Here is a 19,233-nt window from a genome sequence, read left to right on the forward strand (position 1 = left end):
AATTGAATGATATCATAGATTCCTATGGCCCTCCAACTATCTTGTTTTTCACCCTCAACTCTATCTAACCAAGGCAAATATAAGTCTTTGGTTACAAGAGGCATAGTTCTAAATATTTTTTGGGCATTCTCGAGAGAATCCAAGTTATATTTGGAAGAGAATGCCAAGACCCCATCAGCAGAAAAAGAAGACTCGACAGATGGCTGGGGAACAAAAGGACCTAAAAATGCATGAGGTTTCGAGCCTAATGAAAAGGGAATAAGTACCTGGGATTTCCAAATAGCCAATTTCTCCTCCTCGAGAGGTGGCTCAGGAAGGTAGCTCGAATGACCCAGAGGCACGAGCTCAGCACTGGAAAAAGCAGAGGGAACCTCAGACTTGGAGGCCATTTCGAAGAGAAATAGGGAAGATGGGGATGAACCAGAAGAAATTTCGACACAAAAAGAAGCAGAAGAGAGAGAACAGAGCTCTAAGTAGGAGAGTAAAAAACGAAAGCGTGAAAAAATGAGAAGGTAACTTCGCTTTTTATACTGGTCCCCAATCTCGTGCAAGGCCTATACAAAAGCCCAAGTCCAGAGTATTTTGGCACTTAGTGGGAAGATGAAGAGATAGTGAGGTGTCTTTTCGATCTAAAATGGCCTTAAATCCTCAACAGAATGGAGCACGTCTCAATAATGGGACATTTTCGGTAACTGCCAGGCAGTACTTGCATTTAATGCGCCGACTTTAGATGATGTGCCTGACATAAAGCAGGTAAGTGGCAGAAACGCCATAAGAAATGGCGGGAAAATTAGAAAATGAAAAATTTTCAATTAAATATCAAAATAAAAAATATTAAAATCTCATAAACCTGAGATATTAATATTTTAGGGGGCATCTGTTTGGGATAATTAAAATTTTCTAAGTTAAAAATTATCTTAAAGGAAACTACATTTCAACAAGTTTTGGGGGTCAAGAAGGAGACAAAGATAAGCCTGAACATAAGAGAATATTGGAAGATTATCTAAGATCTTTAGTTTTAATTAAAAGGTACACATTTTGAGCTATTTTATGAGATTTTTGTCACATTGTTAATTTTTCTCTAAACTGCTTGAAAGACAAGAAAATATTCTAAAACCACAAAACTAAAGGCTTTTTTCGAGGAGTTTTCAAGTCACGGACACCCAAAACTGCTCGAAAAACAGGATTAACAAGAAAATATTCTAAGTCCACAAAAACTGATGGCTTTTCGAGGAGTTTTTGAGGAGTTTTCAAGTCTCTGACACCCAAAACTGCTCGAAAAATAGGAAGTGTTCAGAAAACATTCTAAGTCCACAAACCTAGCCAAGCTACAGATTTCCTCTAGAACTGCTCGAAAAATAAGAAGTGGTCAGAAAATATTTTAAGTCCACAAATCTGGTCAAGCTCCAGAGTCCCTCAAGAATTGCTCGAAAAACAGAAATGAGCAAAGAAAATGTTCTAAGTCTACAAGACCAAGACAAACTCTCAAAACTCCAGAATGGCTCGAAAAGAGAAGTCAAGAAGAAATTATTCTAAGGTCATAATATTAAAGGAGTCTCCTAGGTTTCTCTCAGAAATACTCGAAAGATAGGAGTCTTGAAAAATCCAAAAGCGGTTACCAGTAGTTATTAACATTCACCACTACGCAAAGGAGATCATGGGCGATAGCGGTTAAGAAAAAAGCTCCAACAAACAGCACGATCACAAGCAATCGTGGATAGTGAGCATCAACAGTTGAAGGCAGTTACTAAGAAGTGCCTGCAAAAGGAGGAAAACTGTAGTGATCTTCATGTCTATAAATACTCCAAAGCACCATTTCACAAAGGACGACTTTTTGCACCCCGACACCGCACCTAAACTCTTTGAGACGCTGAAACCCTGCACCGCGCTAGACACCAACTACAAAGAGACATAACGGTTGCTGCTGTTCATTGCTAGGAGTCGTACGTTTACATTCACGCACCTTTACATTCTTGCATTTACATTTCCGCATTTTAATTCCAGCTTGATGCTTATTTCAATTATTGCAATTCATTTCCTATTTAGCGTTTTTCTGTAAAGAACATTTACATTTGATTCAATTCTGCCCATTTATTATTCACTATTCTTGCTTAATACTCTTTTACGCCGTTAATTTGAGCATCACGTTAACAACACACTTAAAAAAACCCAAAGAGGACCTAAATCCAGTCTCCAGATTGATCTTTGGATTGTTTGTTTACAATTGTCATTTTTTACCGTAAACAGTAGTAATATTTAAAAAAGCATAAAATGCATGTAGAAAGAAATTACACAAAAAATTCATAAAATTTGTGTAAATGATACACATCTTAGATGCACCTTAAGTAAAAAAGGACATTTTAAAAAAATAGGGGAAACATAAAATATATTTATTATTTAATCATCAAAATGTTATTTATCAATTCATTATGATGTTACACTGATCAATGCATTATTAACCTATAATATAATAAGGCAACATTTTATTATATTTGAATTCTTAAAATAATAAAGCTTAGAAGTTCAAACCAAGACAAAACAACTATTGCCAAGTATGCTCTCATTCTCGTTGAAAACAAATTACATGAAGAATTTACATAATTTTAAGTCGAAAATTAGTGAAGGAAGACATACAATAATTGAAGAATGGAAGCAAATATGTTGTATATTATAAGAATATTTTAAGTTAAATAGGTATGAAATGTAAAAATACAAATTAAAAATATTGAAGAAAATATATTTTAATTGATAGGCGAATATTTTGTCAGAAAATAAAAATATAAATGATTAAAAACTTCAATTGTTACAGATTTTGAAAGTTATTTAAACAATAAGAAATTATTTTAGTTGGATTTTAAAAATATTTCGTTACGTTTAATAGCTTGTTTGTACTTATGTTCTTCTATACTTATTTTCTTATTTTATGCCACATGTATTATAAGTTTTTATGTAAAATTAAATTTCTTGCTTTTTAATTAATTTTCTAGTTGAAGAAGATATTATTTCATAACATTTTAATAAACGTTATGTTAGATATTTAGAAATATCATCATGAAAACTATCTTCTATCAAGAGAGTCAATTTTTTTTTTTAAAAAAAGTTAAAAATGCTAAAATAATTCATGTTTATCTCCAGTCTTTAGACATTGTTGCAGGAAATCACAAGTGATGTGTGATGACTCTCGTATAAAAAACACCAAGCTCCCGGCGAGGATCGAACTCACGACCTTTCGCTTACGAAGCGAACGCACTACCACTATGCTACGGAAGCAAATGTTGACATTCAATTTTAACTAGAACAATTTAGACGAATAGGACCAGCAAGCCAACTCAAAGTCAAAACCCTACTAAAACCACACTCTCTGCAATTGCAAGCAGAGAGGAAGATGTGTGGAATTGCTTTGATTGTCTCAGGCATTCGGATTGACATCTCATCTTTGGCATTCGATTCAACAAGTCCACTTCGCAAAACTGAGAAAGTAAGCACAAATCTTACCCTATTAAAATGGCCGAAATCTGAAGCACATAACAACTTGTACCATTCATTTTTGAAGCCCTTTTATATTTACTTTATTTTTCTTTTCTGGTGCAGTTGTTGTTCTCTTTAGATGATCTCAAAGCAGCTCTACGGAGAAGGGGTCCCGATAGCTTGGGCGCCAAGAAGGTTCTTCTGCAATTCAACGTATCAGGTGAAAACCGAATCTCATCCTTCACGGAAGACGATGATGACGTGTCATGTTCCGGAAACAAAGACATCGACGGAGAATGCCACCATTTTGCGATTCGAACCGCGGAACTTCATTTCGTCGGTGCAACTCTGCAGCTCCGGGGAACTAAACCGCTTGTTCAGCCACTGGCGGATGATTCTGGAAATGTTCTTGTGTATAATGGTATTGTGTGCTACTTTCTCAGATGTTAGAGTTTTAGCTTTGTTCCTGCCGTGGAATGATGGTTGTTTCGAAAAAATGAACATGGAAATGGCATGTAATATAATTAGAACCAGAAACAGATAAATGGCGGTGGTTAATTACGGTGAATAAGTGAATGGTGAGTTTGAAATATTATTTTTGCTAGGTTAAAGTTAAATAATATACAATCTAACTATTTGTTCAATATGTTCATCACGGATGATGTGTAATGTTTGTATTGCTGTATCTGTATGAGCCTATGAGGCATGAACATGTCTCAACGACTACGCGTTTAAGGTGTGAAATGTCTTTCTGTTTGTCTGTGTGGTTTGCAGTGTGCATTTCTCTAGTTTTGCCCTTATATTGATAAGTCATTCTGGATTTTAATTTCTGTTGTGCTCTCTAGGTGAGGTTTTTGGAGGACTTGACCTCGCTGGTGATTGCAATGATACTGAGTTTCTCATGCAGACTTTAGGAAAGTGTTGCTCCTGTGGTTCTTGTTCAACTGATCACTGTGTTATAGGTGGGAAAAGTTCTGTTCCAGATGTTCTTTCTACAATTCAAGGACCCTGGGCTATCATCTATTGGCAGGTAACCCCAAGTGGTAAGTTTCTTTGTGTTTCAAATCTTTTGAAGTATTGTTTCCTTCTGCACGGTGTCAGAGGTTGTGCTTCTTTTTGTCTTTTTTAGGATACTTCACGAACCCTTTGGTTTGGCCGAGATGCATTTGGAAGACGGAGCCTCCTTGTTCACTGGCCTACCGAAGATGACTCAACCTTTCTGCTTTCTTCTGTATCACCTGTTTCTCCAGTTCAGCAGGCCTCTGGTATGTAATACATGAAACAGCTGTAGTCATCTTGCTCTTATGGTTTAATTCTTCTGAACCAGAGTCATCTGAATAGAATATATTGCCATTTAGTAAACTATTGACACTTGTATTTTAGTGCTGGGGGGAATGTACTTTAAGCTATGTACTTCATATGGTCTTTATATGGATGTATATGTCAATGCCATTAGGAAAGGCACACAAAATGGCTTTGACTGTTTTTAGGAGATTTTGTGTTTCCTTATTTGGTGCTGCTTGAATGACGCCAGCATTCTGTTCTTTCAATATGAAAGAGACTGGTTTTAAACAGATAGGAAATGGAGGTAAAGAGAAAAACTATAATCTTACAGTTAGAAAAAAGTGCAGCAGAAGTGCACCCTCTGACGAAAAGCCCAGTGATCACTCACATGTTGGGCCTTTCTCTTCTTTTATAGATCTGTATTATGAGAGGCCTATCACAAGATAAGCTAATTGTTTGAGTTCAAACACATCTTTGCAACTTGAAATTTAGTTAAGCTATACCATATTTTGAGGGTTAAACCGAGCACCTATTTGATAAATTTGGAACTTCTATGAAATTTTTATTGAGAATTATGCAACAATATATGAAAGGCTTGGGGGGAGAGAGAGAGAGAGAGCAATGACAGAATTTTGCTAGGGGATAAAAATGTTGTTATTAAACTCACTTTCTCTCATTTTCCCCCTTTCTTTTTCTGTCTGTTTTTTCATTGGTTTTATGTTGTAGGGCATGGATCTTCTATTGTACGTGGTAGTTCAGGTTAAAATTTTACATGAGGTTTTGCAGCTTTCAATATGTGAACTGTACTATAAGTTAACATATTTCATTCTAGTTTGGTGAAGCTATCTCTCTTGTATGTTCATAGAAATTTCTGATTAATTGATACATGTATTCTTTAAGAAATGTTAAATATAACTCCTTTAAATATTTTTCAGCCACCATTTTCTAACCTATGTTCTTAGTTGTGAAGGACCAACTCTGCTGCATAAATCTCAAGCTGTTAGGTGAAAGCTCATGATTGATTTTATATCTCTAATATTACTTTGTAGAGTTGGTTTATACTCCCTGGATATTATTTGGATTTTGCTGTTAGTTATTGCATAGTTGTAAACCTGGACTAGTGAAGGACTAAATAAGGGGCTAGGTAGACAGCAGTCTGAACAATTGAACAAAGAATACAGTTTGATAAAAAAATAGCACAAGCTGGATGTACTGGTTTGATTAAAAAAAAAAAAAAACCCGCTGGTTTTAACACATTAAAATAAGCTGGCATGGTCTGTTAAAACTGTAGTTAGGTATGTGAGTTCTTGAATTTGTAAATTAAAGTTTGAAACATATGATCTATTAATATTAATTTGCTGCAGAGTATGAAGCTCATAATGGAATAGGATGTCTTAGTTACTGGGAAGAGCTACCATGTGGAATATATAGTGTGCATGTGGATGCTTCAGATTCATGTGGATATCTGGTTGGTGAAATCAAGCTACATGAATATAAAAACTCAATGTTAAATGAACTTATCAAGTGGGAGAGAGTTTCTGTTGAACCAAGCTCTGAAGACCTGCAGACATCTTGTCATAAGAGTTCTAGGTGGAAACATGATAGGCATCTGACTTCTTTTGAGGCAGTTTCGAGTGAAACAGGTGGTTAACATATACTAGTGCCATAATGATCCTCTTACTTATTCAATGCTTTAATTGATATTTCGGAACATTCTAGTCCCTTTGGCTTTTAGCATTATTTGGAAAGTCTGTGTAGCTTTAAGTCTTCCTAGGCTGTGACATGTGTTTGTCTTGATTAATCAGGATCAATTCAACATGCAATTCCATGGCCAGCTCATATTTTGCTAAATGCTTTAAAGGAATCTGTGTTACGGCGTACTTCATTGTATACTATTTATCAGGTATGCCACTTAGTTGAAACCGGATTACAAGTTCTGTATTTGTATGTCACTGATAAGATATATCTATGATTTTTGGCTAACATCATGGCTAGCATGTGTTCTTATCAGTTTATATATTCTTAAGACTAAAGACATATTCAGCTGTGGGGATGTCTGATACGGCCCATACATTCGTGAGCCCAGCTAACAGTGAGATACCCGGGCAGCAGATACGTGAGGGAGAGAAGACCTGGAAAGTATACTCCAGGAGAGGTAAAAGGGTGACACGTGTTTAAAAAGGGAGGACTAGTCAGTTAGGCTGAGTGGGTTGTTTTGGGGCCCACTAGAGATGGGAGGTAGGGGAGTTGGTTATAGGGGAGAGGAAGGAATCAGGGACAGGCAGAGAATATTCATTTTGATCTGGCGGCCATTGTGGCTTGGGAAGGGGAGCGTGGTGCTCTCCTGAGTTACTATCTTTTGTTCTTCGTTTACTGTTGCTAGTGCAATCTTTCACATTTCCTTATTCATACAGCAATATACATATATCAGAGTATCTCTTCCATACTTTCTTTTTCTTTTCTGATTGTGTTTTCTATCATTTGGTCCGACCTGTCGGATATAAACGTGACGGAGGAGATGGAAACGCGAAATCAAGCTAGGTTGGAGGCGATGGACCAGCGTTTGGGGGTGGTAGAAAGGACGTTGTCGGAGTTGTCGGCAGCAGCGAACGTCGTCAACCAGGTACAACAACGCCTGGAGCAAGAGATGAAGGAGCAGGCTGAGTTCCGCAAATACATTGCGAGTTTGGTACGGAGACTGGAGAAGATGCCGCAGAACGAAGAGTCGCCAGAATCACTTGTGACCGCCGAATCGGAAAACCGCACGGAGAGGGACGGAGAGAAGGAACGGTCGACCAGAGACGCTCTCACTATGGACAACCTTGCGGGGACTCTAGACAACCTGTTCACAGTGGCCAGGCGCGTGGAGTTACCGGTGTTTGACGGCACCGACCCGAGGGGATGGCTGATTCAAGCTGAGCTCTATTTTCGCGTGCATCAGACTCCCGAGGAATCGAAATTACCTTTGGCTCAGGTGAGCATGAGCGGAACCGCGATCCATTGGTTCACTATACTAATGGAGATACACTCGGGGCTGAATTGGACCACGTTCAAAGAGGAATTATTGGAGAGGTTTAGTGGGCTCGAAGTGCAGAACCCGTATGAAGAATTGGCAGCGGTAGAGTGCGATGCATTGGGCAGGGGAGTAGGGGCTGTGCTCATGCAAGATCGCAGGCCTATCGCCTATTCTAGTAAAGCACTAGCTGACAGGAGTTTGTCCAAGTCTACATATGAGAAGGAGATCATGGCACTAGTCTTAGCCATACAGCATTGGCGTCCATACTTACTGGGAAGACAATTCGTGGTTTATTCTGATCATAGAAGCCTGAAATTTCTATTGTAGCAGAGAATTACCACTGCTGACCAACAATGCTGGATTGCGAAGTTATTGGGGTATCAATTTGACGTTAAATATAAACCCGGAAAGGAGAACACAACGGCTGATGCACTATCTCGTTGCGATGAGCCTGTAGAATTGAGGATGATCAATTCTTTTCCACTGTGGGTAGAAGGAAAAGATTTGACAGCAGGGGTGCAAGAAGACCCATATCTCAAAAAGATCATTGCTGCAATACAGTCGGGTGCTAATGCTAAGGCTGGGTACTCTTATACTCAGGGAGTTTTATTGTATAAAGGAAGACTGGTGATACCTGCGAACTCTCCCTGGATTGTTAAGTTGTTGGATGAATTTCATAGCTCTCCACAAGGCGGCCACGCAGGATATTATAGGACCTATCGCAGATTAGCTGAAAATCTGCACTGGGTGGGAATGAAAAAACAGGTCCAGCGCTATGTCCAAGAGTGTGACATCTGTCAACGTTACAAGTACTCTACACTGTCGCCAGCTGGCTTGCTGCAACCTTTGGAGATTCCAGAGGTAGTGTGGGATGACTTATCCATGGATTTCATAACTGGCTTACCTAAGTCTAAGGGGTTCGATGTCATTTTGGTAGTAGTCGACAGGCTCTCAAAGTATGCCCATTTTATTTGCCTGAAGCATCCGTTTACTGCAAAAGGGGTAGCTGAAGTATTTATAAGGGAAGTGGTTAGGCTCCATGGGATTCCCAAGTCGATAGTCAGTGATCGTGATCCGATATTTCTGAGCCATTTCTGGACAGCTTTATTCCAACTATATGGGACAAAGCTTAGGATGAGTTCTTCATACCATCCTCAAACGGATGGCCAGACAGAGGTTACCAATCGCTATGTGGAGGCGTATTTACGCTGTTTTGTAGGAGAACAGCCAAAAGGGTGGACATTCTGGTTACCCTGGGTTGAGTTGTGCTATAATACTGCCTGGCATTCCTCTATCCGCACCACACCTTTTGAGGTGGTCTATGGTAGGAAACCGCCCTCGGTTCTGAGTTTCGCACCCAGTGAGACCAAAGTGGCAGCAGTAGCTCAGGCTTTGATCGAGAGGGATGAGGCTTTGAATCAACTTAAGTATCATTTGTCTAGAGCCCAACAGAATATGAAGAAACAAGCAGATTCACATAGGAGGGAGGTCTCTTTTCAAGAAGGGGACCAGGTTTACTTAAAACTCAGACCACACAGGCAACATTCAGTGGTTCAGCGTATTAACCAGAAGCTTTCTGCTCGGTTTTATGGTCCTTTCACTATCCTTAGACGCATTGGCCTTGTTGCGTATCAGCTGGATCTACCCCCATCGTCCAAAGTTCATCAAGTTTTTCATGTTTCTCAGTTGAAGAAAGCTGTGGGGAATCGAGTAGTGGAAGCAGCTCTACCCTCGGGTCTTGAAATAGACATACAGGAGGGTATCGAACCAGAAACAGTTCTGGCTGGAAGAACTCAGCTGCAAGATGGGACTGCTGTGGCTCAATGGCTGATTAAATGGAGAGGACGTCCAGCTGAAGAGGCTACATGGGAGGAAAATTTTGTCATGCGTAACCAATTTCCTTCTTTCAGTCTTGAGGACAAGACTGTTCCTCAGGGGGTGGCAAGTGATACGGCCCATACATTCGTGAGCCCAGCTAACAGTGAGATACCCGGGCAGCAGATACGTGAGGGAGAGAAGACCTGGAAAGTATACTCCAGGAGAGGTAAAAGGGTGACACGTGTTTAAAAAGGGAGGACTAGTCAGTTAGGCTGAGTGGGTTGTTTTGGGGCCCACTAGAGATGGGAGGTAGGGGAGTTGGTTATAGGTGAGAGGAAGGAATCAGGGAAAGGCAGAGAATATTCATTTTGATCTAGCGGCCATTGTGGCTTGGGAAGGGGAGCGTGGTGCTCTCCTGAGTTACTATCTTTTGTTCTTCGTTTACTGTTGCTAGTGCAATCTTTCACATTTCCTTATTCATACAGCAATATACATATATCAGAGTATCTCTTCCATACTTTCTTTCTCTTTTCTGATTGTGTTTTCTATCAATGTCTCTTAGCTTTTTGATGAATGCATTTGAGTCTAATTATATTACTTGTTAGCTTCAACCGGTGCTGTGAGTCTATGCCTACACACATTGGCTTGTCTGGCAACAGTTTTTGACTCTGACTTAATGTAATTGTCACATGGGAATTTTTGCTTTACTTCCTGAATGGTTACATCATAGTGAAGTTCCACTGGATGGATTACATCACATGGTGTTGTGAAAACCAAAGCACCTTACTAAGCTGGACTGATAGCCCTTGACAGTAAATCATAAATAACCAAAGCACTTTATTACGCTGAATTTCTATATGTTTTGCAGTCTTTAGCATATGCATTTGCTTCTTGATCTCTTTTGTAAATCTTTATTATGCAAAGAATTTGTACTCTTGAATGCCATTGCCTTGGACGACCTTTGAATGTATTCTTGAGCTGTCCTTGTTTCTTGCTGTTACATGTTATTTATATTTTCATAACTCATGGTAGAACTCTTTGGATTTGATGGCATAGGCAGTGGTATCTGGTATCAGACAAGAGAAATTTGTTCCTGTGGCAATTCTTTTCTCTGGTGGCCTGGACTCTATGATACTTGCAGCATTATTGGATAAATGCCTGGATCCCAGCTGTGAGTGCATTCAAATTCACTTAATTTACCTGTTATTATACTGATTATTTGGTAGAATCTTAATTAGTTCTTTTTCCTTGTTTGGTTTTGAAACACATAAAAAGTGGGAGAACTAGTTGAGTTTGTTGAGTTGACATGTTTTACTTTGGGAACCTTCAGTTAAGCTGATTTTCTAAAACTTTTTTGAATTGGCAGATGAAATTGATTTGCTTAATGTAAGTTTTGATGGCCAGTTAGCTCCTGATAGAAAATCTGCCAAGGCAGGGTTGATAGAGCTAAGAAGAGTTGCACCTTTCAGGAGGTATGCAATCCAAGGGCCTGTTTCTTTCTACTTTTCTATGTTCCTTCATTTTTTGACTTGAGTATAAAAATTGACATCTTTTACCTTTTTTTACATTAAACACTAGACATAAATTTAAGTATGTTGGGCAAGTACATATTGAATAATTTTAAATTTAAGCCGTATGTCAATATTGACTTTTACCTAATTTTATGGGCATTGAATATGGTATGAAACATATATTTCTAGTGAGATCGATGTTGTGGGTTGACTGGAAATGACTGCAGCCTAATTTCAGATTGAATGATAATCAACCAAGTCTTAATACCTGTATCTGTACCAGGCATGAATACTTTACCTGTATTCTTGCTACTAAGGCTTTCAAGATTGTAATTCCTAAAATGCTTTCAAGATTGTAATTACAAATTAGCCTCAATCCCTGTTGGGTCAAACACAACAAGTAGTTGCAATCAATCTCTCCCAAAGCTTTGTTTTCTTTTGTATTCTTAGCCCTCAAACAAAGCATCATTGCCTCTGCAAATGTACTAAGAATCCAAGGTTTTATTGGCAAATCATGGTTCATTATCATCCTTTCTTCATTTACCCCAATGATGTTGCATGTGTTTCTCCATCACCACTCAAATGATGATCTCCTTTCACAAAAACAATTTTCTCAGACCTTCACAGTACCCAATTGTCTTTCTATCTCGACCGTTTGTCCCAATCCATTGAACTCTATCGTTTTTGGTTCTTGACCCAAAATGTGAACTTGTTTTAGTTGAATTTCTTCCTCTTTGTTTGTCTTTGGTTCCAAGATTTCTGGCTCACATGATTCTTATACATTTCTTGGACAGGTACACATTTTTCTGCTTTTGTGTTTGGTCTCCAAGCTTTGGGTTCTTTTCTCTCAAGATTCTTATCTTCTTTTCTACTTTCTTGCACCCAAAATTACTATTCCTCACCCCCAATAGATCCAAATAAATCTGAATTGTATTCGGTTTGGAACCACTTGCTACGAAAATGCGCACCCACACCAAGAATTCATCTACAATTAGGCTCAACCTGTGTGACGGAAAGAAACACTCCACAACAGCAAGTATTTTGCAGCTGTCTGCTGCTCCATGGTGGCATGATAGTGCCAACCGATAGTGGTGCTATCGATAAGTATGGTTTTGGGTCACTTTGGATTGGGTTGGGTTAGAGGTCCATTTTGTTTTTTTCCTCAAAAACTGACATTTTCCGCCATGGCCGCCATCATAAATTTGCCATTTTCCGTCATGGTTGTGGCCATTTGGGCGAAAACAATCACCGTCATCCACTATGGTACCGCCATGGCTGTTATTTGACAACACTACATTACGACCCTCCCACAACTTTTCTTGTTTGCAACTGATGTAACTCCTTCCAGTTGATAGAAACTGGTTTAGATATTGAATAAAGACTGTATTAACAGAAATTTTAGTACAATCCAGGTATTTGAGAGACCTGATTCTCTGTCAATGCCCAAAGGCCCCAATCCTCTCTCAATTCACAAGCCATTTCCCCTCACATCCCTTCTACTTATTTATAGGCAGCATGCCTAATCAACTAACTACTAATTACGTAACACTTTTTTTTATATTGTTTGTCATTCTGGACTCTTATGCAATTATACTGTTGTGATCATGCACCTATTGGACGTGCTATGTCAAAATATCTTTTATTGCATCTATGACTATCATGTTCAGTTGAAATTTCGCTATAATTGTAGGTGGAGACTTGTGGAGATTGATGCTGACTTATCAGACCTGGTGTTTGAAACTAGTCATGTTATGTCACTCATAAATCCTGCCAACACCTACATGGTAACTAATAATTCTCTAGATCTGTAATTTATACTTTTATTCTGTCATGTATAAACATTTCTAGTTACTCTAAGTTGATTTGCAATGACCAATCAACTGCAAATGTCTTCCTGTTATAAAGGCATATCATATAGATATGCATGTCTTCTTTTCTCAGTATATCATTAATAAATGTAAATTGTTAATTTTAGATTACCTTCTGGTCTTTTACAGGTAAAATAACAGATAAAGTATGTCCCCTTTAAGGTTCTGAATATGTCTTTCCTTTATTCAAATGTTGAATTAGGGTGTGTTTGATGACACTGTTGCACTGTATATTTTAGCACTGAACTGTTACAGTTGGAAAAGCAATGTTTTGATTACTGATTCAATTGAAGAACTATTTATGAGAGTGGTCAAAGTCCAATGTTCAACCGGTTTTATCAGTTTAACTTGTGGCTGAACCAGAACACATGATAAATATATTTTAAAGAAGAAATAAAATATGTTATACAAAATTGTAGTACTAAGAAAATATTTTAATGTTGTAAAAATACATACTTGGGTTAAATTATAACTGGTTCAACCTGTCCGGTCCAACTGGTTTTTAAAACATTGTGAAAAAGAAAAAGTTTGCTCATTTTTAAAATTGAATCGAATTAAGCTATTTAAAAATTTAAAATACTGAAACCTTCAATATTACAAGATTCCTCTTAACTGCTTACTTTAGAACATTTTAATCAACATTATTGTTTAATGTCATTTGATGGACTGAACTTTCCATATTTTCTAGGCTTATTTTATTTTTCTTTAGGAACAAAAAATAAAATATAAAGAAAAAAGTCACCAATGGGAGTTGGGTCTAGCAGAAGGGTTAGTTTCCCTCTAGGTGGTGAACCATGGTTCAAATCTCCACTAGGAAAGGCACACACATTTAGTTCTTTACCATATCTTGAGTAGAATTGTCTCCAATAAAGGATATTTGTGGGAAACAAAACGAAGTTACAAACCTGGTTGGGGACTTATGGTTTAACTAATTTATAATATCAAAGCATAATGATACTCAACTTTCCTAGTAAAAAAGTGCCAAACTAGTCTACTAGTTCTTTAATAAATTATTTCAGCTATAAGAAGAGTGATACAGTTTCTGCACTGTTGGGCCCCGAGTTATATATAGCCTATGTGCTTCAGTTTATTTTCTTGTTGATATTGATAGATATAAGTTATAAATGCACTTGTTAAAGAAGATGGTTAAATTAATGTGAGTTCTTATATTTTTACTAAGTTTTAGTTAAGTCATTATAATTTTAACATGTTATAATTAAATCTTTAAAAATCAATACCATTAACTTTGTTAAATATTGTAACTGACAGTTAAATCTTTGCTTTGCTCATTGGCATCTGGACATTCTTTAATTTTTATCCCCGTGTCAAAAGTGCCGTATAAATGCTAACATAACACACTTTTTGGTTTCACACTTGTGGGTTTTTAACTGTCACCAGATGCGAATAGCAAATTTTGTTTTTTGAGGGTTTGCTCTTTTGCATAGATTTCCGTATTGGTTTGCTTATTATAGTTATGCATACAAAGAGAAGTGTTTATGTGGGTCCAGTAAGCAGAAGTTAAATGTTCAGATGAGAGGGAGTCTGGCTTAATTTTTAGTACTGTATCATTTGGTGTTATTCTGCTGGTTTCTTTCAAGCTTCACATCTCATATTTCAATAATTATATTTTCTTCTATTAGGTAGTGCCTTAATATGCAGGCAAGCATTTAGGGAATCGGTGATATGGGGATAAATGATTTTGGGAAAATGAAATCATGTGGAAGAGAGAGAGAGAGAATTGAGGAAAAATTGAGAGGTTGACAAGTCCAAATAATGGAAGTTTAATGTTAGTCTCTAAGGATTTAGATACACAATTTTAAAATTAGAACGACTTCAATAAAAGTTTTTAAACTATAAGGATTTGATTAAAAGCTTTGTTAAAATATATGGATGTTTAGATTAATTATAAGGATTTAATTAGAAGTTTGTATGTTTTGCTTGGGAAACAATGCATACAAAGGTTGAAAAGGAAAGTAAAAGGCACATACATTCATTTTAAGAAGCGGGTAGTAATTTCCGTGCGGATGTTATCTACAATTTTATTACTTATTACCCTGCCGTGACTGAATTCTGCTTCTGCATTGTAGCTTCTTTCTTGCTGAATATGTACTTCAGTTTAATGTTCCAGACTGGAAAAATGGAAATTTCAGACTGAAAACCCTGTAGCTAAATTTTTGAACACCTTTATTACTATTTCTAATATGACTAGTTTGCACATATCATTTCAGGACCTTAATATTGGAATTGCTTTATGGCTTGCTTCTGGCGGTAAGGGATGGGTGTCTGATGCAAATACATCTGATAATGATGATAATCAAGCACGGATGCAGTACAAGTCCAATGCAAAGATTCTCCTGGTTGGTTCTGGTGCTGATGAACAGTGTGCTGGGTACGGGAGACATAGAACAAGTTATCGACGAGGAAGGTATTACTATGATAATGATTAATCATGTTTTAGCATTATTCTTATCCTTTTGTTTACAATTTACAGATGATAATATTCTGTGTTTATGTTGCAATTTCTTTCATCTTAGAATCATTTATCGGCAATTTAACTTAGAAGTGGAAATAATTTCACAGGAAAGAATTTGAAATATATACTGTACAGTCCTACTTAAATAATTTTCGTGAAGTTTAAAATGTTATTCAGCTCACTTTGTTTTTAAAAATATTGTATAAATCCCTAATTTTCTCCTCCAAAATGGCAAGTATTATTATTTTCTTGTGAATTTTTTTTTTCATCAATTTAGTTTCTCAATTATTCCAAGTGTCATCGAATTGGTCCTTCTTTGTTGGATTGAGAGAAGTAAGTGTAATGGATGACATTTTGCATGATTAAGGAACTAAATTTATGATGCTTTACATTATTGAAGGACTAAATTGAAGAATATTTTTAGGACCAATGAAATGAGTAATGGCACCTGTATCTCTAGACAATGAAAATAGGTTTCACTTAAACTAGTTATTGAACTAAAAGTACTTGATTGGTTATTTATTTTGAAGTCACTTTTTTTTTGTAGTAGTTCAATAGACTTATATTTGGAGAAGAAATATTATTGAAATTCTTAGGTTATGAGTGTTAGGTTAATAGTATTGATTTTTGAACTGGAGAATGTGCTTGCATTATCTTTTAATGAATTCTGATGGTGTAATATGCCTTAATCAGTTGGCTGGGGTTACATGAGGAAATGAGACTTGACTTTCAAAGGATTTGGAAAAGAAATTTAGGGAGAGATGATAGATCTATTGCTGATAATGGAAAGGAGGTAATGTTAAAAAGTCTATAAAAGATCAATATTGATCTCATTAGTCTACCATTTACATATTTTTTTCTTCCTTCTGTTCCTTCTATTTTTCCTTTAGGCTAGATTTCCGTTCTTGGATGAGGATGTTGTAAGGGTTTTACTCAACATTCCATTGTGGGAGGTAGCCAACCTTGATCAACCTAGTGGCATTGGTGATAAGAAGATTTTAAGAGAGGTATTGCTATTTCTTTGTTGTGTTTGAATGATTTATTTACTTTCCTCATTTTCAATTGTTATGGAAACTGATGTATTGTCAGACCATTTATTGGCTGGCTGACTATGAAAATCTCTTTGACTGAGCTGAAATCAAACTAGTGATCTGAGTGTTTGATAATACTAGCAAAATTATATGCTTTATGAGTTTGAATATTGAGGACTTAAAACTAATGCTGTTGCTTGAACTGTATCCATCTTCCATACACAGGAAAAATTAAAAGCTTTTGGTCTAGATCTGATACGATACTTCTTTTCCCTTAATATACACAAATTTCCATTAAGAAAATTAATACCAATGGATTGTATTATAGTTTGACCTTCCCCTTCCCAAATGCACGCTCCAGAATCTTAACCTCCAACTGGTCATAGGTAATCCTACTTATATTTGGCAGATCCAGTTAATGTACTGACTTCTCGTTTTCAACAACCGAAAGTTTGATGTTCCATCTAAGCAAAACAAATGTTTAGATATGCACTTTTATTTTTCCAAATTAAACCCTTTTCTGAAGACCCAAAAAAAAAAGAGGGATTCCTAAAATCGAATCTCATAGTTAATGTATTTCTTGAAGGTCGCAGAATTGCTTGGTTTACATGAAGCAGCAGTTTTGCCGAAACGAGCAATCCAGGTGTGCATCTCTCAAACTTTACACTTGAATTTACTTGATGTAAGTTCTAAAGCTATGCAATACTACTATTAAAGGAAAGAATATGTGCTTTTCTTTGAGGGTTAGCAATTTTAAATATGAAGCTTCTAGGTTTATGTATTAGTTTCAATCCACTCTTTTGGGATTCAATTGTTCAGTTCATTCCTACGACAGCTGTAGTTTTGTACTCTGCTATTTCACTAGTGTACCAGAAGCGCCCTACGTTTTCCTAAGATAGATCTCATGTTAGATGTCAATAGAGCTTAATATATCGCTGGGGGTGTGTTGAAGGACTAAAATGTATATAGTTTTTCGAGGGTAGTGAAAACTTACTATATTTTTCTTACATCTTTTTATGGGGGAAACAAACTTTTGTATAAGGAATTAATAGCAAGAGAATGCAACTTCACTGGAAGGCAATGGCTAATTCGTTAAAAAGTTGTACATATGTATTTAGCTTGGCTAACTACTCTTTTGCATGGCGATTCATTTGTCTTTCTATTATACGTGTATTCGTGTAGTTTGGTTCTAGAATCGCAAGGGAATCAAATCGGAAGAATTTTGGAAGCAATCGAGCAGCAAATCAGGCGTCTGCTGGCAGTGTAAGGATTTTGTAGGAAATCCAGTTTTGGTTGATTCTTCATTTCTGGCGCGTAGGACACTTTCTCTTTTCTAATCCAGATCATTAATAGACTTGGTTTGAAAATTTGTCTGCATATATATTCGATAATCAAACTCGAATGCTTCTTGGATCTACTTGACATGATATGCCTGGGGGGTACTTTTATAAGACATCTATTCTCTGAATATCAGTTAAAGAAGATTCAGCTCCCAGAGGTCTCCTTAACGCTACAACTTCTGCCAACTCGACATCTCAAACGTGTAAAAGGTTAATTGTCTATAAAAGGTTATATTTTGTGAACAATGTAATTGTCATATTTACTCATGTTTTGGGAAGCAAAGACACTTGTTATTTTACTTTGGTGATGGAAGTCGAGAAAGGTTGGTTGTAGCTCTTCTAAGCAAAAACGGGGTGAATTTAAAAAAAATGCCAAGTAGTTATTTGGGAACTAGACGTAGGTCAAATGTTGTAATTGAAGAATGAAGATAAATTATTTATGCACTTCTCTTATCCCTCTCTCTTATTTTCAAGAGGCATATTTACTCATGTTTTCTGCACCGAGTTTAATTTATAATACGTCTCTTCATTAAACCCTAAACCAGCTCACATCGACTTGGTTGTTTCATGGCCCATGACCTTAGTTTTTTTTTTTTAATTTTATATCCTACGAGACATGGCTAAGGCCCCAAGCTTTTAGCTTAAATTTCCTTCACTTAAATGACACTTTTGGAGCCTCATAATATTACTTTTGAAGACCTTAACTCATACCAATAAATAAGAGAACTAAAAAAGGGAGGGAGAAAAAAAGGAGGGTTGGCAACAATATGGAGGTGGGAATTGGAGGGTGAGTAGAGAAAGCAAAACGGGTGAACTAAGAGGAAACTAACTTCCATCAATACCAGCTACAAGCTTGCTTCTTTCGACCAGGGGGAGGTAAGTGCAGCAATTAGTGGATGCGTATAAAAGCTTGAATCAGTGTTGTTTATAATATTAGCTTTGGTGGGTGTTTACACTTTACATTATAAATAAAATGAAGAAAAAAGAATTATGTATTGTTAAAGCTGACCTTGGGAGTGACTGGATTATCATCACTTTTTTCTTGGTAGACTATAATCACTTTTGTTTGCTTTCATTTCATTTTTGGCACACGTAGATTTTGATTAGACAAAACTTAGGTATAACTACTATACGTACTTTTGCATATTATTCTCAATCAAGATTGTAGTTTCACTTGGATAATTTGCAATAACATTAAATATACATATTTTATTACAATAAAATCTTATTTATTGGTATATAACACAAATAATATCTAAAGAACAATATGCTTTTCCATTCTGATTTTGCTACCTTAATAAATTTGAGGAGATATAACTCCTTTAAGATGTGTAATAAGAATTTTCTGTATAAATATGCCATTCATTTTAAAATAATCATGGCTTAAAATCTGCATAAAAATAAAAAAATCATTAAATATTCTT

At 36.6% G+C, this 19,233-nt stretch overlaps 1 protein-coding gene and 1 non-coding gene across 4 annotated transcripts; one reads left to right on the forward strand and one right to left on the reverse strand.

Moving 5' to 3' along the window:
- Positions 1 to 3,198: 3,198 nt before the first annotated feature.
- Positions 3,199 to 3,270, reverse strand: TRNAT-CGU. Its single transcript has one exon. It is a non-coding gene; the product is annotated as a tRNA-Thr (tRNA).
- Positions 3,271 to 3,371: 101 nt separating this feature from the next.
- On the forward strand, positions 3,372 to 18,170 carry LOC113857747 (asparagine synthetase domain-containing protein 1). Of its 3 annotated transcripts, XM_027489927.1 has the most exons (15): positions 3,384 to 3,478; positions 3,592 to 3,889; positions 4,314 to 4,498; positions 4,598 to 4,733; positions 6,117 to 6,398; positions 6,588 to 6,655; positions 8,283 to 8,284; positions 10,663 to 10,757; positions 10,953 to 11,058; positions 12,788 to 12,881; positions 15,194 to 15,390; positions 16,132 to 16,231; positions 16,329 to 16,445; positions 17,056 to 17,112; positions 17,652 to 18,170. In XM_027489927.1, exons 1-15 carry the CDS (start codon positions 3,386 to 3,388, stop codon positions 17,745 to 17,747), a joined length of 1,926 nt encoding a protein of 641 aa, XP_027345728.1. In that variant the 5' UTR covers positions 3,384 to 3,385; the 3' UTR covers positions 17,748 to 18,170. The 3 variants fall into 3 exon arrangements, with proteins under 3 accessions (XP_027345727.1, XP_027345728.1, XP_027345729.1); XM_027489926.1 differs by lacking the exon at positions 8,283 to 8,284 and having other exon boundaries at positions 3,372 to 3,478; positions 6,117 to 6,395; positions 6,558 to 6,655; positions 10,643 to 10,757; XM_027489928.1 differs by lacking the exon at positions 8,283 to 8,284 and having other exon boundaries at positions 3,391 to 3,889; positions 4,376 to 4,498; positions 6,117 to 6,395; positions 6,558 to 6,655; positions 10,643 to 10,757.
- The last annotated feature ends 1,063 nt before the right edge of the window (positions 18,171 to 19,233 follow it).

This window comes from Abrus precatorius, unplaced genomic scaffold, assembly GCF_003935025.1.
Source record: "Abrus precatorius isolate BTA unplaced genomic scaffold, Abrus_2018 Scaffold2, whole genome shotgun sequence".
NCBI lineage: Eukaryota > Viridiplantae > Streptophyta > Magnoliopsida > Fabales > Fabaceae > Abrus > Abrus precatorius.

Coding starts and splice junctions, on each gene's coding strand:
- LOC113857747 (XM_027489926.1), top strand. CDS start 3,386: ATGTGTGGAATTGCTTTGATTGTCTCAGGCATTCGGATTGACATCTCA. Junction 4,499..4,597: donor GGGCTATCATCTATTGGCAG/GTAACCCCAAGT, acceptor TGTCTTTTTTAG/GATACTTCACGAACCCTTTG. Junction 12,882..15,193: donor ATCCTGCCAACACCTACATG/GTAACTAATAAT, acceptor ATATCATTTCAG/GACCTTAATATTGGAATTGC.